Source organism: Mobula birostris, chromosome 11 (genome assembly GCF_030028105.1).
Source record: "Mobula birostris isolate sMobBir1 chromosome 11, sMobBir1.hap1, whole genome shotgun sequence".
NCBI classification, from domain to species: Eukaryota; Metazoa; Chordata; class Chondrichthyes; order Myliobatiformes; family Myliobatidae; genus Mobula; species Mobula birostris.
The window spans coordinates 24139397-24163004 of NC_092380.1; the positions used below are offsets into that span (position 1 = coordinate 24139397).

The following is a 23608-nucleotide window of genomic DNA, read 5'->3' on the forward strand; positions in this document are numbered from 1 at the left end:
TAACCCTTCCTCTTACATAGCCCCCATTTTCCTATCATCCATGTGTCTACCTAAGAGTCTCTTAAATGCTTCTGAAGCATTTGTCTCGACCACCACCGTTGATGGTGCATTCCACACCCTCATCATTCTTCATGTTTTTAAAAATAGAACTTACCACTGACGTCTCCCTCCCTCCCCCCCCCATACATTCATATAATCACTTTAAAATTCTGCCCCTTGTATTTGCCATTTCTGGGCTAATTTAGTCCACTCAATCAGGCATACCTCTATCTATCTACTTTTCTAAATCTTGCTGTATCCATCTCAGCATATAAACCATCGAGTAATAGTTACTATAAACTCACTGACTCCCTCATCCACGTAGACTTCGCCTCTTCCCACCCTATCTCCTGTAAGGCTGCCATTCCCTTCTTCCAATGTGTCTGACTCCACCACATCTGCTCTCAAGATGAGGCTTTCTCTTCCAGACATCTAAAACGCCCTTTGTTAGGAAGCATGGTTTCCTCTCTGATTTCACATTCATTCGTTATGTACATTGAAACATACAGTGAAATGCATTGTTTGCTTTGACAACTGTTAACAAACTGGGCCCAGCTGCCAAGTGTTGCCACACTTTCCGGTGCCTATATAGCAACAAAGCAACAAGAGCAAAGCAACTCCTTTACCTCCCTCCCACTCACACATGCAGACAGGCCTTCAACCCCAGGACAGAGGCCACCTCCCAGCCTCCAGCCTCCAGTGGACTTGCAGAAATCAGGCCTCCGACTTGCCTAATAGACTTGCAGACCGAGGTCTTTGGCCAACAGGCCTCATCTTCCGGACTCCCATCTTTGCTATCAACCTCAGGACTCTCTGATGATGGCACCCTGAATTCCTGGGCATGTATTTCAAACTTGCCAACTTGGGAGGGTGGCCCCTATGCCTCCTGCCTGCAAGGACCTTGGATGCTGGGACCCACCGGTCTGGGGGGTCACCTGCCATCGTCCTTGCTAGACTTCATCCACACCGTTTTGCTGGCCTGACATCTGTGTCCACAGGGATCACTGGCCTTCAACCCACAAAGCACTCCGGCCTGACCTCGAACTCTCTCACTCCCTGTCCCTAAACCCTCACCTGAACCCCAGCTCCGCTCTCTGTCCACAAAACCATCCTTGCAAACTTAAAACTAAACTGAGTCCGAGCCCCGACGTCGACAGAGATTGCAACTTGGTGCTGTCTGCTGAAGGATTTCTCCTCAGTTTCTCGTCCTGTTCTGACCCCTCCTCCCAACAGACACAGAGACCCCTCATCCTCGCCTTTCACTCGATGAGCCTCCATTTCCGGCACCCCAACCTGCAGTGTACTACTCCATGTACCCCTGCCCGCAAGTGTCGGGACACATTCCCGGCCCCTACGTAGCGTGTCCACAATGCTCAACAGAACAACAAGCAACAAAACAGCGACAGCAAAAACAATCCCCTGTTCCTCCCTCCCACCCATGCATATATGCAGTCCTCTAATCCGAAGACCGTCTGTATTCTTCAACCCGAATTTGGGTGCAAACATGCAGATGTTGATCCTTTGACTACCCGAGCAGATTTGCAGAGCCAGGGCTCCGGCTTCCAGACTTCCGATTCGATCCTCAGCTTCGGCTAGAGGGCTCGCCAATCACCAAACGCTAGACGTCGACCTCCAGTCTCACCGATTCTTGAACCCAAGGAGTCATGGGAACTCGTTTCTCCTGCCCACACTGAGCTCCGACTCCAGAACCCACCGACAACTCGCTGACCCTATGTGTCTTCACATATGTGGTTAACGAGATCCTTCAATCTCTGATCCAAATTTAACAACTGGCCCCCACAGTAATTGCTATTTTTCAGGGCATTCTAAATCTCTGCTGCTCTCTCCGTATGTCGAGATGTTGACTGCTCGGGTAGCTCTGAATATTGGACTAAACCTCTCAGTCCTTGGTTTCTGCCACTCTTGTCAATTCCTTGAGAAACTTCAATCAAGTCATCCGTCAAGATTAAATACCATTTTCCAGCATGCACACACATCTGCCAGGTCTAACCTGGGCTTTGTATATCTCTACCGTAACTCCTTTCTGCTTGCATTGTGGCTCTCTAAGTGTAAAGGCTGGCTGACATTCTTTTGGGCTCTTGGATCATTTTCTCACGCTCAAGGATTAGGGAAGCTTGTGGGTGAACTCCGGTCCACCGACCAAAGCTTGCATCTCACCTTGCCACCTGGGTAACTTCAGTTCTGGTTATTAAATGCCTCTGGAGTTAAAAAGTGTGTTGGGGGGGTGGGGTAATGATGAACTGATGGGGATGTGTCTTAAAATTCTATCTGGTCCTTCAGGCAATCCTTAATCAATGATCCAGCACTGAGGTTGGTTATCTCCTCAGCTCTGGGGTAGTGAAGTTGGTTGAGGCCTCTGTTGGTCAGAGTTGACCATGGATATAGTGACCTAACTGTTTAGTTAAGTAAGCCTGGGCAGTACGATATGGAGAGCAAGCTGTTGCCCATGTAGCAAGCTCCCCCTCTTCGGATGATCCCAAAGGAACAGCGGAGACCAATGCAGTTTGGTACCAGCAGCATCGCAGGAGTTGCCAGTCAGCATTGAACTCAACGTAGGACTGCCTTAGTGACTACAGCTCTGGATTTTTCTCTCAGGGGTTTATTCCCATATCCCATGAGTGGATATAGCCTCAAAGTGGTGGAGGTTGAAATCAGAGTTTTCCTTCTCCTAGATGAGCTGTCAACCATGACTGATGAGCCCCATCTGCCGGAAGCAACTGGTTTTAAGGTGCTGGTAACCCACCTTTGCCCCTTTTCCTGTCAGTAGAAACAGTTCTGCTGGGCTTAGTAGCTAAGCCACACGTGAAGACCAGGAGATGGAATGGACAATAAATACACACACTTCCCGGCATGTTAGAACATAGAAGAGTACAGCACAGGACAGACCATTCGGCCCACAACCTCAGGCCAGTCTTGATGCCAATTTATACTAAAGGCCCTCCTGTATAGCATCCATATCCTCCCATTCCTGTGACTATCCGTAAGCCTCTGAAACTCCGCCATACTGGTCTGCTACTACCCGGCTAACTCCTTCTTGGCACCGACCATACTGTATGTTTTTAAAAAAAATACTTGCCCCTCAGATCACCTTTAAAAACACCCCCCAACCTTAAAAGCATATTCTTTGAGGTTAAGACATTTTTACCCGGGGGAAAAGATTCTGACTGTCAACGCTTTCTATGCGGCTCATAATTTTATACACCTCCATCAGGTCTCCCCTCAGCTTCCAGCACTGGAGAAAACACGATTTGTCTAACCTCTGCTTCTTGGTCATACTCTCTAATCCAGGCAGCATCCTGATGAACCTCTTCTGCAGCCTCTCCAAAACCTCCACATCCTTCCTATAATGGGGCAACCAGAAATACACACAACACTCCAAGTACAGTCTAACTAAAGTTTTATACAGTTGTAGCATGACCTCCTTACCCTTGTACCCAATGGCTCTACCAATGAAGACAAGCATGTCATGCGATCCTGTATTGTGGTGAAAATTTGCCTATGGTATTTAATTGACCTCCGGCTATGGACCAAGTCTGCTTGAAGCTATGCTTCAAACCAGTTTTGCTCGTTCATACCTTGTTGAGATGACCAGCTACTTGGTGCCATATCTATAAGGTCTCCAAACACAAAACATAGAATGCTACAGCACAGCACAGGACCTTTGGCCCACAATATTGTGCTGATCTACCTAAACCTACTTCACACTCAATCTAACCCTTCCCTCCCACACAGCCCACAACTTAGCTCAATTTAACTTTCATCCATGTGCCTATCTAAGAGCCTCTTAAATGTCTCTGTCGTATCAGCCTCAATCACCATCCCCAGCAATGCATTCCATTCATCTACCACTCTGTTTTTTTTTAAAAAAACTTACTTTTCTCTATTTAACCTAAAAGGATATCCTTTGCTATTACCCATTCCCACCCTGAGAAAAAGGCGCAGGCTGCCCACTGTCTCTATGCCCCCCATCTTCCTTTGGGTCAAAGAGGTAAGCCCTAGCTTGCTCAACCTATCCTCATAAGGCATACACTCTAATCCAGGCAGCGTGTTGATAAATCTCCTCAGCACCCTCTCTAAAGCTACCACATGAGGTGGCCAGATCAGAACACAATATTCCAAGTGTGTAGTCTAACCAATGTTTTATAGAGAAACAATATTAACTCACATCTCTTTAACTTGATTCGCCAATTAATGAAGTCCAACTTACCATATATCTACTTAACCACCCTAACAACATGTGTGGCAGCTTTGAGGATCTATGGATATGCACCCCAAGACCTTCCTGTTCCTCCACACTGATAGGAATCCTGCCGTTAATTTGAACTTCCAAAGTGTACAACTTAACACTTTTCTGGATTGGACTCCATCAGAACCCTACCAATGACCTGTTGTAACCCTCAACAACCCCCTACACTCCCCACACCAGCACCGACCTTCGTGTCATCTGCAAACCCACCCTTCCACTTCCCCATCCAAGTCATTTATAATAATCTTGAAGAATGGGGTCCCAGAACTGATTGCTGCTGAACCCCACTGAACCATGCTCCAAGTTCATCACCTTTGTCCTTAATACTTCTCGCATTAAACACATTTCAACACATACAACTGAATGAGTTTATGCCCTACAAATTTCTTATGGTCTCTCAGTCTCTCACTTTACATTTACCAACTGCCCCAACCTCTGGCCTATCACTCCAATTCCAATTCCCCTCCCTATCTCATTTAAGCCCTCCCCTAACAGTTCTAACAAACCAAAGGACATTGGTCCTTTTTGAGTGTAACCTGTCGCTTTTGGACAGATCCTCAGAAGAGATCCCAATGAACCGGGAATCTGAAACCCTGCCCACTGCACCTTTTCCTCAATCACTGCCAAATTATCATATTCTTACCCTTACTGGCATGAGGCACAGGCAGGATTACCACTCTTGAGGTCCTGCTTTTCAGCTTTTTCCCTGGCTTGGTACCACTATGTATCATGACTTCGGGCTGCTCACCTTACCCCCCCCCACCCTCTCCCCACCACCGTAGAATGCTGTGGACCCAATCCGAGATGTCCCTGACCCTGGAATCTGGGAGGCAAGATATCATCCGAGTGTCTCTATTATATCCACAGAACCTTCTGTTTGCTGCTCTATTGAATTCCGTCTCACCGCTGCACTCCTCTTCTTCCCCTCTTCCCTTCTGAGCCACAGAACCAGACTCAGTGCCAGAGATCTGGCCATTGCAGCTTTCCCTGGTAGGTCATTTCCCCCACTCCCTCCTCCCCCCAGTGGTATGCCTGCTTTTGAGGGGAATGCCCACAGGGGTACTCCGCACTGACTCCTTATTTCCGTTCCCTCTCCCTGGAACTCCTGTCTATCAACCCCTCAGTCTCTCAAATGGTCTGGGGTTCATCCATCTCCAGCTCCAGTTCCCTAACACGGTCTGTAAGGAGCTACAACTGGATGCACTTCTTGCAGATGTTGTCACCAGGGACACTGGAGGTCTGCTTGACTTCCCACATCCTGCAAAAGGAGCATTCCATGGCCTTGAAGGTCATTCCCACTGCTTTCACCTGTGCAATAAGAAAAAATAAAAGTGAACTAACCAGTATCTCACCTTAACTTTAATCTTCGCCTCTGCTCGACAAAGCCACAGCTCCGCCACTCTACCATTCCCACAATTGCCACTCTGTTGACCCTAACATCTTTTAATTGTCTGCTGCCAATTAACTAATTAACCAATCAATTTTCACTTTTCAATCTGAAAGTGCTCCTCTCTTTGGCTCTGGCTAACTGAAATTAAAAGGTAAACTGAAATGATTGTGGTGTAATCCCTTTGCTTTTCTTGGCAGGGCCAATGGGTTTCAACTTCTTCAAGACAGACAAGGGGTCTAAAGAGAAATCTCCAGAGGAAGACCAAATGTTGGGGCCAGCAACAACTCCGACTGAAGACCATGAGGAGGAACTAAAGATGGAGAGTGAGCAGAAAGATGACAGAAAGAAGTCAGATAAAGGCAAGGACAGGCAGAAGAAGAAATCAAAGGACAAGGAGGGCAAAGAGAAGAAACAGGGGGATAAAGATAAGAAGAAGGAGAAAATGGAAAAACAGAAGGAAAGAGAGCAACAGTTGAAGGAGAAAGAAGAGAAGAGGCAACAAGAAAAGGATAAAAAGAAAGAGAGGGAGGACAAGGGGGGCACGGAAAAGGGGAGGCGACAGCAGGAAAGGGAAGAGAGGCGGCAAAAAAGGGAAGAGAGGCAGCGAGAAAAGGAAGAGAGACGGAGGGAAAAGAAGGCTAAGCAGAGGGGGGAGGAGGAGAAGAAACAGCGAGAGAGGGAGGAAACAAAGCAGGACGGAGGAAAAGGAGAAGAGGTCGCAGCAGAAGGACAAAACAAAGCAAGCAAAGACCAAAAGGGATAAGGAGAAAGATGTGAATTAATCAGTGAGGAACATGGTGGAAAAACAGTTTGATGAAGGATGTGTTAATGATAGAAAACAAGGAAGCATAAACATAGAAACGGGGTGTTTAAACATGTCTAATAAAATGCTTACATCTAATTTATTTTTGGTATTGAAAAAGCCAAATTTCACTCCCCATGTTTCCCTCCTGACTTGAGGCGCATGTTTACCCTCGTCTTTCAGCTGACTGTGTTCACAGCATTTCTTCATTGAATTCCACTACATCTGCTTGCCCAAAGTTATTTCTCTCTCTTGTGATCATGATGCTTTGTGATTTCACTTCCCGATTTGAGAACGTTTAGTTGAAGACTTTAGATTAAAGTTTCTGATATTTTTCCGATCTCACTGTTATTTCTTCCCAAGGGTTGACTTAATCGGCTGTGCACAGCAAGAAAGTAAAAGTTACAAATAATTCTGGCTGCTTGAGCTGCCAGTTTTGCAATTTCAAAACATTTCACATAACAATAGAGACAGCTGACCCTTTGAACGCTCACGCAACTGCCTACTCTTACACTGATTCAGTGGGCCAATGGTCGTGCTTCGCTGCCGACTCGATTATCATGTGAAGTGATTCAGCATTGATTTCTGAAGCAGGCCTTCATCGGAGGTGAGATGTTGTCAGGCTTCACTGGGTCAACTTCAAAACTAGACGGGGTGGGGTGGAGAATTTTAAACAAGATGCTGGAAATCCAGAGCAACACACACACACACACGAAGTGTTGGATGAACTCGGAAAGTCCAGCAGCACCTACTGAGAGGAATAAAGAGTTGACATTCTGGTCCAAGACCCTTTGTCAGGACTGGAAAGGATGGGGCAGAAGCCAGAGTAAGAAGGTGGGGGAAGTGAAACATTTCTGGAGGGGACACCTCATATTCTGTCTGGGTAGCCTCCAACTTGATGGCATTAGGGTTTCTCAAACTTTGGATTCCTTCCCCCCCCCACTTCCATTTCCCATTCTGGCTCCCACTCTCTTTCTTCTCTTCACCTATCACATCCCTCTGGTTCCCTCCTCTTTCTCCCACAGTCCACTGTCCTCCCTTTTTAGATTCCTTCTTCAACCCGTTACCTCTTCTACCTAGCACCTTACAACTTCTCATGTCACCCTCTCTCCCCCACCCACCCACCCACTTCCACCCTCACCCGGTCTCACCTATCACTTGCTCCTTCCTGTCTCCACCAGCTTCTGTCTCTTTTTCCAGTCTTGATGAAGTGACTCAGCCCAAAACATGGACTGTTTAAATCTCTCCATAGATACTGCCTCATCTGCTGAGTTCCTCCAGCATTTTGTGTGATGTTCTGCATTTCTAGAATCTATTATGTTTAAGGCTATGTCATGAGTATATTTAAAGTGAAGGTAGACACGTTTTTGAAAGACTGGGTGATTGAGCACCATGCAGATCTGACACAAAAGAGGAGTTGAGGCCTGCTGTGGATCAAATTCATATTGAATTTGGGCAGGTTTCAGGGTCCAGATGTTCTACCTCTCATTTCCGTGTGTTTATGTGAAAGGTCTTCAGAAAATGTAAGCAAAGTATATTCTTTTATCCAGTGTCTGCACATTTACAAAAGTGACTAGAACTGTTAGGAATGACTGGATCCTTGCTCTGTTATACACAAGTAATTCAATGTTTTTTTGGTTGTGGATCAAATAGCTGCAAAGATAAAAAAGATTGGCTTTATTTGTCATGCACATCAAAACATACAGTGAAATACATCATTTGTGTCGATGACCAACACACTAATGCAAGTGTCGGCATGTTTCTGGCGCCAACAGAACGTGTACAGTTTACTAACCCTAAGCTGTATGTCTGGAATGTGGGAGAAAAAACACACAAACTCCTTAGACAAGAACGTGAATTGAACCCTGATCTTAAGACCATAACATATAGGACCAGAAGTAGGCCATTCAGTCCATCAAGTCTGCTCCGCCATTCAATCATGGGCTGATTCAATTCTTCCATCCCCACTCCACTGCCTTAGCCCTTTGATGCCTTGGCTAATCAAAAACCTATCTATCTCTGCCTTAAATGCACCCAATGACTTGGCCTCCACAGCTGCTCATGGCAACAAATTCCAGATTTACCACCCTCTGACTAAAGTAATTTATTCACATCTCAATTCTAAAAGGACGTCCTTCAATCCCGAAGTTGTGCCCTCTTATCCTAGAATCCCCTACCATGGGAAATAACTTTGCCATATCTAATCTGTTCAGGCCTTTTACCATTCAGAATGTTTCTATGAGATCCCCCCTCATTCTCCTGAACTCCAAGGAATACAGCCCAAGAGCTGCCAGACATTCCTCATACAGTAACCTTTTCATTCCAGGAATCATTCTTGGGAATCCTCTCTGAACCCTCTCCAATGTCAGTATATTCTTTCTAAAATAAGGAGCCCAAAACTGCACACTATATTCCAACGCAAACACGAGGAAATCTGCAGATGCTGGAATTTCAAGCAACACACATAAAAGTTGCTGGTGAATGCAGCAGGCCAGGCAGCACCTATAGGAAGAGGTACAGTCGACGTTTCAGGCCGAGACCCTTCGTCAGGACCAATATTCCATTATTCCAAGTGTGGTCTCACAAGTGCCTTATAGAGCCTGAACATCACATCCCTGCTCTTCTATTATGTACTTCCAGAAATGAATGCCAACATTGCATTTGCCTTCTTCACAACCGACTCATCCTGGAGGTTAACCTTTAGGGTATCTTGCACAAGGACTCCCAAGTCCCTTTGCATCTCTGCATTTTAAATTCTCTCCCCATCTAAATAATACTGTGCCTGTTTATTTCTTCCACCAAGGTGCATAACCATACACTTTCCAATGTTGTATCTCATTTGCCACTTCTTTGACCATTCCCCTAAACTACCTAAGTCTCTCTGCAGGCTCTGTTTCCTCAACACTACCTGCTTCTCCACCTATCTTTGTATTATCAGTAAATTTAGTCACAAATCCATTAATACCACAGTCTTAAATCATTGACGTACATTGTAAAAAGCAGTGGTCCCAGCACCAACCCCTGTGGAACCAGCAGCCAGCCAGAATAGGGTCCCTTTATTCCCACTGTTTTCTGCTGACTAGCCAATGCTCCACCCATGCAGTAACTTTCCTGTAATTCCATGGGCTCTTATCTTGCTAAGCAGCCTCATGTATGGCACCCTGTCAAAGGCCTTCTGAAAATTGAAGTACACCATGTCTACTGCATCTCCTTTGTCTACCCTGCTTGTAATTTCCTCAAAGAATCACAGTAGGTTTGTCAGGCAGGATTTTCCTTTCAGGGAACCGTGCTGGCTTTGACCTATCTTGTCATGTGCCTCCAGGTACTCCGTAATCTCATCCCTAACAATCGATTCCTACAACTTCCCAACCACTGATCTATAGTTTCCTTTCTGCTGCCTCCCATCCTTCTTAAATAGTGGAGTAACATTTGTAATTTTCTAGTTATGCCGTACAATGCCAGAATCTATCGATTCTTGAAAGATCATTATTAATGCCTCTACAATCTCCCCAGCTACTTCCTTCAGAACCCAAAGGTGCATTCCATCAGGTCCAGGAAATTTATCCACCCTCAGACCATTAAGCTTCCTGGGCACCTTCTCAGTCGTAATTTTCACTGCACACACTTCACTTCCAACACTCTTGAATGTCTGGTATACTGCGGACGTCTTCCACTGTGAAGACTGATGCAAAATACGCATTCAGTTCCTCTGCCATCTCTGTATCTCTCATTACAAAACCTCCAGTGTTATTTTGTATTGGTCCTTTATATACCCTCGACTCTCTTTTACCCTTAATAGCTTTTAGTATCTTCTTTGATATTAGTCACCAGCCTCCCCTCATAATTAATTTTTTCTTTCCTAATGACCTTCTTAGTTTCCTTCTGCCAGATTTTAGAAGCTTCCCAATCCTCTATCTTCCTTGTATGCCCTCTCTTTTGCTTTTATTTTGGCTCGGATTTCACTTGTCAGCCACGGTAGTGTCCTTCCCTTTGAAAATTTCTTATTTGGAATATATCTGCCTTGCACTTCCCTCACTTGTAGCAGAAATTCCAGCCATTGCTGCTCTGCTGGTGCTGCCAAGCATTATGCTAACCACTACAGCACTGTCCTGGGGATGGCCATTTATTAAATAAGGGGGTCCTCCAAATGGTCTCAGTCTGAAAGATCGACTGTTCACATTTTTTCCGTAGCTGATGACTGGCCTGCTGAGATCCTCCAGCATTTTGTGTGTGTTGCTTTGGATTTCCAGCATCTGCAGATTTTCTTTTGTTTGAGATCTTCTTGTTGACGCCTATCGCAGCAAAGGAGGAAGTGGTCTGACAAGGTTCTTCATAGCTTTTAAGTATTCATTGGTTGGTGCTGGAATGTGTGGGGACACTTGCAGACTACCCCAGCGCATCCTTAGGTTGTGTATTTTTTAAAAATGTATTTATTTAGAGATACACCACTCAGCAACCCACCAGTTTAACACTAGCCTAATCACAGGACAATTTATAATTACCAATTAACCTACTAACTGAAATGTCTTTGGAACATGGGAGAAAACTGGAGCACTTGAAGGAAACCCTCACTCATGGGAAGAAGACACAAACTTTCTTAGAGGATACTGAATTGAACCTTGAACTCTGAGCAAGGATAGCATTATGCTAACCGCTACACTACCGAGGCACTGTTAACACAAATGACATATTTCAACTGTTCCCATGTACATACGATAAATAAATCTGACCCTTAATCGTTGATAAAATGCACTGCAAACACTTTGTACCGCAAATGCAAAACACCAAATGTGTTAATGCTCAGTCGCTATGCCAGTGGGAATTGCTGGGGCTATTTGCTCACAGAGATTCCACCCGTGCAGAGATAATAAATTGCACAACTTCATTATCTCCTGATTACCAGGAACTTAGAAATGAACACCAAGCATTCACCAGTAATTCCCACATCGCATATTACCCACTCATCAGGTAACTTTTAAGACTCTGCAACTCCTTCTCAGTATTTATTATTTTTGCATTTGCAGTGTCATCTTTTGCACAAGGGTGGCTTGTTAGTCTTTGTGTATAGCTTGTCATTAATTCTATTGTACTTCTTTGTTTATTGTGCATGCCTGCAAAAAAATGAATCTCGTTATAGTATCTGGTGATATGCGCATACTTTGCTAAATTTACTTTGAACTTGAGAACTGAAACTATAGCCACTTCCAATCCATCCTTTGAAATCGTCTCGGAAGAATTCTACATTAATTTTCTTCCATTTGTTAGAAGATGGGACGCTTTTTGCCATGTCTGCAGGACAGGTATGCAGCAAGTCATGTGATCATTTGCAAACCTCTTCTCAAGTCAAAAGCGGGTTAAAGCCCTGTTCCAGAACATAAGGAAATACTCCAGATCGTCTGTCAGTGTGCTGCAGTACCACACAGGCTTTTATTGAGATCATTTATTGATTCATCTAACCACTTCACATCAGAACAGATCTCACCAGTGTTCATCAGCCACTACAGCCGCCTCATCCCTCGTTGCCCATCATGATCATCACATTCTGTTCATCACCATCTTAGTCAGGATCTTGTCCAGTTTCATTCTAGTTATTGGTATTAACTAGTAACAATAGTGAGAATTATCTACATGAAGCCATTGAGACAACAGTGTACACTGCTGTCGAGATAAGCGACACTGCAGACTAACATCAAAACAGTGAGCTGTTGGTCTCCCTTGTGCTGTGGCAGAAGTGCTAACTCTCCCTTGTTAGTGTGACAGCGCCTGTGGCATGTCAAACTGTTAAGATGAACAGTGGTTTTTGATGGACTCTAGATCATGGTCTGTTTGGGGCTTTGCTATTGCTTGAATGGTGGTTGGGGGGGGGCTGATGTTTTCTGCTGCAACAAGTGGTGGGGGGAGGAAGAGTTGATGCTTTGCTGCTGCTTGTGTGTGAAGAGGAGAGGGATCTGGGGGGTTCTAACGTTTTTTTTGTCTGTCATTCATTCTGTGGGTTTTATTTTCTTCTGTTTTGTGGATGCCTGCAAAGAGTAAGAATTCCAGGTTGTATACTGTATTTTCACAGATATTAAATGGAACCATTGATCACCATCTCTTTCTCGTTTTCCCCCCACTGCGTGTTACAGCTGTTCCTGAGGTAAAAGTACCCTACTTTTTAAAATCGAACCCACCCTATAAAATCACGAAGGACACAGGGTGAATGCACACTTCTTTCCAAAGGGAATGCAAATTGAGAACAAAAGATTACCTTTATTTGTCAGAGGTACACCAAAACAGTGAAAAGTGTCATTCGCGTCAGATCAAATCAGCAGGGGTTGTACTGGGCTGCCTGCAAGTGTCGCCAGGCTTCTGTCGGTAACACTGCATGCCCACAATTCACTAACCCTGATGTCTCTGGAATCTGGCAGCTATCCGGAGCACTCAGAGGGAACTCATGTCGTCATGGGGACAACGTTCAAACTATGTTGCTATAATAGCATTATGCTAGCTACTAGTGGCATTAAGGGGAGAGGAAAGATATATAAAAAAATCTGAGGGTGGCCTGTTTATGGAACAAGCAGCCAGAGGAAGTGGTTGAGGCAAGAGACTCTTGGATGGGTACATACAGGAAAGCTCCAGGGCAGTAATTCCTAACCTGGGGTCCATGGACCCATGGTTAATCTTAAGGCACCATGGCATATAAAAAAAAAAGTTGGGAACCCCTGCTATTGAGGGATATCAGTCATGGACAATATAGACTAGTTGGTCTAAAGGGCCTGTTTCTCTGCTCTTTAATGTACGACTCCAGATGATCAAACCCAGGATCTCCTGATTGGGCAGCACAACATTGGAATGAAAATGTTAAGCGTAACTGGCCCCTAAAGAACAATGCCATTTCAAACAAATGTGATTGTAATAACTTTTATATTGAAATCTGACAAAAAACACAGAACAAAAGAAAGTACAATCAAAACATCAATCCAGCTAGTATCAAGTCTTTTCTTAAAAAAAGTCAGTTCCTGACAGTGTGACTGCAGCTATCCACAGTGACTTCAAAAGGGTTTGGCTGTGGATGCCACACCATTTTCTCAGTTAGACAATCTGAAATCATTTTCTTAGCACTAATGTCACACACAAGGGGTCGTTAACTTTGCAGGAGCATTAAAATGCAGTAACTTAATGAAGAGATTCAGATTAACTGTACAACTGGTCCAACAGTAAAAGATTTGCAAACATTCACCTGGATATATTCAAAACTTCTCAGAACAAGGTTAAAGGTGTAGTTTACAGGTCTGAAATACATTATTAACTGGGAATTTGCAACATGTATAACAGAAACCTCTAAGTTCTCATAGAGCGTGCTTTAAATACATTGCAACAATAAACAGCATGACAAACACTGCTCTTTGTAAAAGTACTTAGATAAGCAAGCCTGCAAACAAGTAGCACTACACTTGCAAGCGGAACTCCATCCCAATTAATCATTTTTGAACCAAATCTGCTCCACTGTAGTGCCAAACAGTCTTTCAACAGTGCTGTAGAAATGCCATTTTCCCACCAAGAAATCATAAAAGTAAACAATCCTTTTTAGACCCCATTATTAAGATCCTGTCTACATGAAAATATTAAACCATTGCACAGCGGTGTCTTTGGAGCTACAGAATGGCCTTTGGTAGCTTTTGTGAAGCAAACTACACAGGAATGTAGGCATTTCACAGTGTGTGAGAGAACCTTTAGAATAGGCTGCGGATCTTATGACTAAATCAGCAAAATGTGGCACTGGAAATCCAAATTAAACAACAGAATGGCAGGTGTAGCTGGTTCTGAATGCTCAATAAAAAGCTCCAAAGGATCAGGGTGGATTTCTAGCTGTCTCTGATGGGTAATATTAGCAAAGCCCGTAAGAGTTATTAGTCCTTGTATCAGGAAAGATAGAATTCTCTAGTCTTATGCCTGGTCACTATTAGTGACCAGTCCCCATCACTGAGAAGCCAACAACTTTTATTAATACTTGCTGCTATTCTTAAATTCTTATTGGCTGGAGTTAGGTTACTGAGGAATAGTAGATTGATTGTGACTTTGCAACATCAGCAAAGTTTTGGGATTAATCCTCGAATACAAGTGCAGCTGCCATTCCTTAAGTAACTCCAACAGAAATATATCCCATGACAGAATTGACATCTATTTGGACTAACAAGTAGGGAGAAAAATATTGCCATTTTATTACTTTGTCAGATATAGCTCCAGGAATATTCCCACATGAAACAGACCATCTGCTGGACCAAAGGGGAAAATCAATGGAATTCTCATTCATCTGGAGAATTAGCTGGTAATTAGACACATCAGCTCCTGGCAATAGAACTAACTAGCACATTAGTTACAGTAACAAGATTGTGACTTCCACACCCCTTTTATCTCACATCAGACACCTTGACGAATCACTTCACTCAGCATTTTTGAACATTAACACAAGAACATTGGAGATGCTAGTTAGAAAGGTGATGTCCTATAATACCTAAATCTGTTTGCCAGAGAGCAACAATAATTTGTGGGGGCTCTGTCACCAAGAACGTTATATTAGCAAGAATGTTTCTCACCTCCATTACCAATGAAGAATAGGTGGTTCAGATGTCCTGTGGAAATAATGCAACACCAAATCTCCCATATTTATTTAAAAATCATATCCCATGGTGCAGGATTGCATTTATTTAGTTAATAAATGTAATTGTGCACTAAGGGTTATGATTTTTTGCACTGGAGGTCTTCCCTTGCAAGCATCGATTCCCATACAAGCATAAAGATATTACCAGTTAGGAAAGATACAGCAAGCAGGAGTTCAAATGCAGACTGTTTGCTTGCAACAGAATAGTCACTACAAGCAAAGATGATTGAAATCAAATTCGACTGTACAGGGTAAGGTACACTCGGCCTGAGTCAGCAGTAGTTGAACGATGATCGGATACTTTGCCAGAGCACTGTCCACAGTGCCTTCAAAAAAATGCAACAGTGAACACTTCCTTGAAGACAAAATGGGCTTAACTGGCTGCAATACCCGAAGTGAAGTATTTCTTCAGAGTGACAAGGTCAGAGATGCAGATGCGCTCAGGGAAATTTGGCTGTAGGCTTGTTGCCAGCCCTTTGGGGTAAACCTCTATGGGCCATCACTTACATCAACAACACAAGGTATACACTACAAGAGCTAGCAGCAACAACTCAAGCGGGGAATTGTGCACAATCAATGCTTTTCACAAAAAAATTAGCCACAAGAAAAAAAAGCTTCAAGACAGAGGTGCACTGCACACAATCTATTCCACACCCTAAATCATGTCATATTTCATAGGAATGTTTTGCCGCAAAGGTGAATGAATCCTTCAAAATAAAGAAAAGCCGAAGTACATTTCTGTTAGCTGTCAGCTAGGTAGATAAGCACAAGCACCTGCACCACCTCCCCGCCACCCCAGGCCACTGGGTCTCAGCTAGGTGGACAAGCTTTCCCTACGGGCCGTTGGCTATTAGCTCCCACCCCTGGGCCATTGGGTGCCAGCCAAATGGACAAGCCCCCCCACACTCTGGGTCATTTATTGTAATGCACTTTGTTACAGTACAATGTTTCATCTAATTTTGAATCAGCAGCATTTACAGGGTTCCTCTGTTACAGGGATGAATATTTACCAACACAGTCTGGGCGCCTTAATGTTAAAGAAACAATAGGTGGTTCCCATCATGTTTCAGCCATGGGCCCATTAATCAAAATCGACTAGCTGTGCATCAGTGAGTTAAGGCCACTGTCGCTAGAGCTGCTTAAACCATTGTTTACAAGATGTTCCCTTCCCCAACACCAGATCTGACTCACTGTTACAAACAACCTTCTTATCCACGCAGTTCAATACAAAGACCAACCTGACAAAAGCAGAACCTCCATTCTTGCTCTCCTCTGAACTGTACCCCCATTCCTGCTCACCTCTAAATGCCCCCCCAATTCCTCACTCACAGCATCTATAAAGGGAACTGAGGTCAGACACCATGGGGTGCAGTTTATTAACAGTATGTACATCTCGGTGAAAACAGCCCTTTTTCAGACACAGTAACTTTTCATTGCAAGAGAAACTTTTAAAAAATCACTTCAAGGGATTTAATGAATAACATTTGACATCGTTGGGTAACAAAAGCAAAAACAATTACAAGTGATTGACAATAGATGTCTTGTTACTGCTCTACTATTGGTCTGACCCCCTTCTTCAATAATTAGTATGAAATTTTATATATTTTGCATGACACAAGTTTTTTTGTTTTTAAAAAAAGTTCCAAAAAAAAAGTGAGCTGGTTAAAGCTCATCCTTCAAACCAGAATAAAAGAAAGAAGAGCCTCCTCTCCCAATCCCACCCTGCTGCTTTTAAATCGTCACCAGATGTAGAATCAAAGGAGCATTGTAGATGTTCTTCATCTCCCAGAGGCCAGGGTGGAGAAGAGGCCATCTCCACCAAGAGATCTTACTTCCTCTCAACAGATCGGGAACGACTGCAGGGAAGGAAAATAAAGTCAAAGTCAAAATCATATTGCTTATTATCAAAGTTGTACCTGTCACCATAGATTCATTTTCTTGTAATTTGAGGTATTTACAGGAAAATAAAGAAACAATAGAATTTATGAAAAACTATACATAACTACATAAACATATAAATAAACAGTATGGCATGAAAAGGAAGATGTGGGAAAATAGCTTAAGAAAATTTTCACCCCCATTAAGAAATTTCTGGCCTTGGATGATTAATGAGGCCTTAAGTGTAACAAACTTCATGGGGGAGGGGAGGGTGGAAGAGAGAGAGGAATGAAGTGAGAAACTGGAAGGTGATCAGGAAAAAGTAGGGGGCTGAAGGAGGAATCTGATAGAAGGAAGAAAGGGAAGGAGGGGAGGCGACAGGCAGATGAGGGGAAGAGATAAGAGGCGAGCCAGAGTGCAAACAGAAGAGGGAAGGTGAAGGGGGATAATATCTGTGTTTATGCCATTATGTTGCAGGCTACGTGACCATAAATAGAAACGCCAAGGAAGACAGTCGCCAAAGAAATCTTTTGAGGTTCTCACCTACACTGCTGCAGAAATCAAAGTCTCTAAACTTAATGACTAAATTATCAAACCAATTCATAAAATGAAGGCTGGTAACCCCTCCCCCCCAACGCCACCACCTACTGCTACATTCACTGTGCACTTGGAAGATTCCCAAACTATCATCAGCAAATAGGACAAGCTGGTGTATATGGCTTCTCTCTGCAAAAGGAATCTCATAATCGTCATGCTGTGCACTAGAACTAAACTCTTAATTTTCTCTGTCCTCCCCACCATTCATTAATTGTTTTTAATTACACACAAGTCACAAGTTGCTCAACGGCATGCATTTATCTGCTTGTGGTGACAGTCCCCCTGCATGCTGTTTACCACATATCAGTAGCAAACTGCTCAGTAATTATCAAATCAATGGTCAGGGACAATTCCAAACTGCCACCAGTTCGAAAACAGTAATAATATTCTTCCCCAAACACAACTCCCCGGTTGTTTAGTGCTCTGTTGTCTGATTTTTAACAAATTTTGCTTATAATCAGATACATGGCAAAGGACTGCATCAGCCTGCATTTTCTTGTATAACAACATATTCTATAGCTACCTCACTGACAAATTCTTCTACTCAACATTTTGTTGGACGTGAGTTTTTTTTAATTATATAGAAAAATACAGAGAAATGCATTGTTTACATTAGGGGTCATGATCGACCGGTCGATCTTTGAGACCTTCCCAGTAGATCCCGAAGAAAAATCAAAAATAAATTCACAAGTACTGTTACGTGAGCATTATAAAAGTAATACTAACTAGGATAATGGTAATATAGCAATATTTTTGCTAAAAAGCTGTTTGTAAAGAGAGATTGTTTCTGGGTTGCAGGGGTTGAGTTCCGTTCTTTCTGCCGAGTGCGCATGTGTGTAGTTTCCCCCCGCATGCACCGCGTTTTTAGCGTAGCTTGTGCTCCATCAAAGTGACCAATCAGATTAGGTAAGAGTACAGACTGTCGCAAACATCAGTATTCGGCAGTGTCCCCAACCTCCGGGCCGCGAAGCATGCAGGGGTGCAGCAGTAGTCGGGAGGCACACAGCACATCTTTAAGAAAAAATAGCCGAAATAAACAAGCTAATTAATTAGGTGCTGCCTGGCACATAAATGTCGGCCCAGATCAGAGGCGATGCAGTCGGCAATCACTCGTGATATCCTGATAGCGTGGCGAAAGCTCCACGAAAGAAGGCAAAAATGTACAAATTCCATCCAGAATGGGAAGCGGAATTTCTGTTTACCTTGGTGAAAGACAAGTGTGTATGTATGTTGTGCCACCAAACACAAGCACTGACTAAAAGAGGGAATCTGGAGCGGCACCACACCACCAACCACCAGAAATTTAAAGACATCTACCCCCCAAAAAGCGCAATTCATGCCTGGAAAGTTGAGCTGAAATCAGGGTTGAAGGCCCAGCAATCGTTTTCCACAAAACATGCTGCTTAAAATAAGGTTGCTATTGAAGCATCATTTCGTGTAAGTCATCTTTTCGCTAAACACAAGAAGCCTTTTACAGATGGTGATTTATTCAAGGAAGCAATGGTCATTACCGCAGAGAATGTTTTTAATGACTTTAAAAACAAAAACGGCATCACAACCGCAATACATAACATACCGCTTGGCCCTGCAACAGTGACAAGGAGGGTAGAATCACTGTCAGAGGACGTGGATCCACTTGTCACTCTGTGAGTAATTTTTCACTACAGTTCGATGAATCCCTGGATGTAATGCAAACAGCTCAGCATGTTGTATTTGTCAGAATGGCTTTCTAGGATTTTACAACAATGGAGGACTTCCTCACTCTTTTGCAATTAAAGGAAAGAATGAGAGGTGAGGATATTTACAATGAGTTTAAAAAAATATGTCCGCGAAAATGACATCCCCATTCATAAACTGGTGGCAATTACTACTGATGGGGCCCCAGCAGTGCGCAGTGTGCGCGTGGTTTTATACCACTAAAAGTCAGTGCCTACAACGGGTCAACTTATCTATTTGAAACTGCATTTTCACAAATGAAAATTATTAAACCTAAGTACAGGAGCTGACTTACTGACAGACATCTCACTAGGGTTGCCAACTCTCTCACTCCCAAATAAGGGACAAAAGTAGCAGTCAAATCCGGGACATTTGTGTTTACCCCGAGAAAGACTACCATGACCATGAAGCCTTGCACGGGCGCGTACGTGCCGATTTCTTTTCTTTACCCCACCAATCCGTTTTTGCTTAGTTTTCATTATTTCTACTTTACATAGGCTGTGTATTTATCATATCATTCCTGCTTTTACTATATGTTAGTGTTATTTTAGGTTTTATGTGTTATTTGGTATGATTTGGTAGGTTATTTTTTTGGGTTTGGGAACGCTCAAAAATTTTTTCCATATAAATTAATGGCAGTTGCTTTTTCGGCATAAAGCATTTTGGTACGAAAGGTTTCATAGGAACGCTCTATCTTAGCGGGGGAAATACAGGACAGTTGGCAACCCTACACCTCACAGACTGTCTCAGACTGGCTGTCTGTAGCTATGAGCCAAATTTCAGGGAACTAGCAGAAAGTATTCAGCCCCAGTTATCACATTGAGTGCAACAGTCAATTTTTATTCATTTATTTTTCATGTTGAAATAAAATCAAATAATGAAACTTAGAATTAAAGGTGTGAAGTATTGTAATATTCTTAAAGAAAGACAGCTATGGCTATGCTAGTTAGTGTTTTCTTTTTGAATTAATTTGAAAGTTTGATAAAAAGTATTTTGTGTAATTCAAATACAATTCGCCCAAATAAAAGGCCTCAAACTGGAAGTACAATCTGAGCTGTTTTTTCTCTAAACGATTTATTAGGTAGATCTTGCCTTTCACGGAGGTCGAGGTAGGGGATCTTGGGCTTAAAAAGGTTGGTGACCACTAGTTTACATCAACGACCAACACAAGTGTCACCATGTTTCCAGCACAAAAACAGCCTGCCATTACTTACTAATCCTGTGTTTGGAAAGTGGGAGGAAACCCACAGTCACAGGGAAAACATACAAATTCCTTACAGACAGCTGTGGGAATTGAACCCCAATTTTATAGTTGGCACTGTAAAGGGTTACACTAATCACTATACTACCATGCCGCCCCTGACAGATTTAATAAATCCAGCACATTGCAAGAATCTAACTAAAAAGATTCTTACAATCTCAATACAGCAATAGAACACATGCAGAAGAAAATTCCATCAAGAACTTCAACACTAAGATTGAAAGACTACAGAGAAAATTTACAAGGATATTGCCAGGACTTGAGGACTGAGTTATAGGGAAAGTTTGAACAGTTTACGACTTTATTCTCTGGAGTACAGAAGAATGAAGGGAAATTTAATTGAGATTTACAAAAATTATGAGGGATGTAGACACGGTAAATACGTACATGCTTTTTCCACTGAAGTTAGGCGAGAATAGAACTAGAAGTCATAAGTTAAGGGTGAAAGATGAACTATTTAAAGGGTAAGCAAGCAGGAACTTCTAATGCTACTGAGAGTGTGGAATGAGTTGTTAGCAAAAGTGCTGGATTCAGGTTTGATTACAATACTTGAGAAATTTGGATAAGTACATGGAGGGGAGGGATATGGTCCAGATGCAGATTGATTGGACTAGGCAGAATCAGTACAGTACAAGTAGATGGGCTGAAGGGCCTTTAATGACTACCAACCTGTGTGACCTGGAGAAAGATCTGGATGGCTCACGTCTTTCCCTTGAAATTGAACGCTCACGACGCCTATTCTCCCTGGACCGAGACCTGTGGTGAACCAAGTGAAACAGGAGCAAAAGAACACGTGAGCCAACTGTATTCAGGCATTACAAAATCCACTACAGGGATCTATCAAATGTGAGAGGGGAAGACACCATAAAAATGAAAATCTCAAGCCAGTTTAATGCAAACCACAACTACACAGCAACCTTTTATTTTCACTAAATGATGCTAGTGCACTTTCTTAATTAGTCTGTGAACATATGCACAATCTGGCAACTTTCAAAAAAAATGAACATGCTACCCCAATGCACAAAATATACAAGTAGGTAAACCCCTTTTAAAACTATGAGGTAGGAAATGTTCCCCACGATAAAGATTTGAGCATTTCAGCTTAACTATCTGATAAACCCAGTTAATAGTGGTGAGGCTACCATTTTAAAATCTTAAATATTTAATCAAAATTTACTCCAGAAAAGAGCACCATCACCATCTAGCAAAATTTCAAATGCATTCTTTAATTTTCTTAGAGGAATACGAATCCTGACTGCCTTCCTCTTTATCTGCAATACCAAAGACCAGAGTGCAGTGTAGTCAATCGGACCTTGAAGAGGCAGTAACCACCTGAGGGGAGCTAATAAATTATTATAAGTTGTGTTAATCCTGAACTTACTTCTGAAGTCCACACTCTCTGTAACTGCAAGGGTGGCACAGAGTTCCAATACCAATTATTACATCTATGCAGCAAGAGCCATTAAATCTCTCCCCCTTCATCTCCCTCTAATCACCTATGTATGTTCTTTATCTCGGATGGAAAAGGGTACTTTACTGCGAGTTGCAGGGCAAATGCGGAAAATGCTAACTAACAACTGAGCCATGTAACAGATCTTTAATCACAGCACCTCTTCGTTAACATTGAACTACCAAAGTGATATCCATGGCACCACCATCAATACGGAGAGTCTAATATCCTCTCAAGTCTGCTCGGGAAGCCTGTCACCAACTCATAAACCAAATCTTCGGTAATCACCTCTGACCAGAAACTCAACTAAACAAACCGTTATCAGTAACAGGTCAGACCGAGTATGCCAAGACAATTGTTTTACCTTAAGACAGCTCTTTCCACTACATACAGTACTGTCAACGTGGAGAAGACAGTGAGCTTGTAAATTTGGCGGGAGCAAAGCATGTTGGGAATGGCAGGAGGCATGTTGGACAGGTGGTACAGGGGAGTGTCAGGGGTGAGGGGCAGAGCAGGTGCAGACCCACCCAGCCCTGAGACACCAGACAAGGCCATTTGATTCCAAACAACTGGTTTATTGTTCATTACAGAATCTCTCTGGTGCTTCCTGCTCCCTCCCCTCGTGCATCCCCTTTTCCCAACCATGATTCCCCTCTCCCTGCCCCCTTCCCACTCAAGTTCACAATAGAGACCCTTATCAGAATCAGGTTTATCATCACTCACATATGTCATGAAATTTGTTTTCATTTGTGACAACAGTACAGTGTAATACACAAATTTACTACAGTACTGCACAAAGTTTTAGGCATTCTAGCAATATACAGTTGCAAGAAAAAGTTTGTGAACCCTTTGCGATCAGCTGGTTTTCTGCATTACTCATAAAATGTGGTCTGATCTTCATCTAAGTCACAATAATAGACAAACACAATCTGCCCAAACTAATAATATACAAACAATTGTACTACTTCTCATCAATACTGAGTACACCATTTAAACAATCACAATCCTAGGGTAATGCCTTCTACAACGGCTATTTGGAAATAAGATGAGATTGGAGGTGTGGATTGTAGAGATGCCCTGCCCTATAAAAAAGACACACAGTCAGGTTGCTGACTGAGCCTGCGCTTCTCAAGAAAAATCTATTTATGTGCACCATGCCTTGAAGAAGAATTGTAGAGATGCAAGCTGGAAAGGGTTACAAAAGTACTTCTAAAGACCTGACTATTCATCATTCCAGAGTTAGAGAAATTGTCCACAAATGGAGGAAATTCAGTACTGTTCCTACTCTCCCTAGGAGTGGGCATCCTGCAAAGATCAGTGTAATGCTGAAGGAGGTGAAAAACACAGCAGTAACAACAAAAAACCTGCAGAGATCTCTTTAACTTACTGAAGTCTATTCATGCGTCCACTATAAGGAAAACACTGAACAGGAATGGTGTTCATGGAAGGACACCACTAAGGAAATGACTGCTCTTCAAAACAGGAAAAAAAAATTGCTGCACTTCTCAAGTTTGCAAAAGAACACCTGAATGTTCTGTGGACAGATAAGACAAAAGTTAAAAACTTT

At 42.9% G+C, this 23608-nt stretch overlaps 2 protein-coding genes across 5 annotated transcripts in view; one reads left to right on the top strand and one right to left on the bottom strand.

Moving 5' to 3' along the window:
- Positions 1-6777, top strand: part of LOC140205438 (uncharacterized) — a 49240-nt gene extending 42463 nt beyond the window's left edge. For all 4 annotated transcript variants that reach the window (XM_072273040.1, XM_072273039.1, XM_072273041.1 and 1 more), the window contains one exon: positions 5894-6777. In XM_072273040.1, coding sequence (XP_072129141.1) covers positions 5894-6459 — 566 coding nt within the window. In that variant the 3' untranslated portion in view covers positions 6460-6777. The remainder of the gene's footprint in view (positions 1-5893) is intronic.
- A 6605-nt stretch (positions 6778-13382) lies between these two features.
- The window catches only part of LOC140204935 (serine/arginine-rich splicing factor 3-like), a 37713-nt gene continuing 27487 nt past the window's right edge, over positions 13383-23608 (bottom strand). The window contains exons 4-5 of the mRNA XM_072271917.1: positions 21261-21347; positions 13383-16995 (exon numbers count right to left, since the gene is read on the bottom strand). Coding sequence (XP_072128018.1) covers positions 16968-16995; positions 21261-21347 — 115 coding nt within the window. The 3' untranslated portion in view covers positions 13383-16967. The remainder of the gene's footprint in view (positions 16996-21260; positions 21348-23608) is intronic.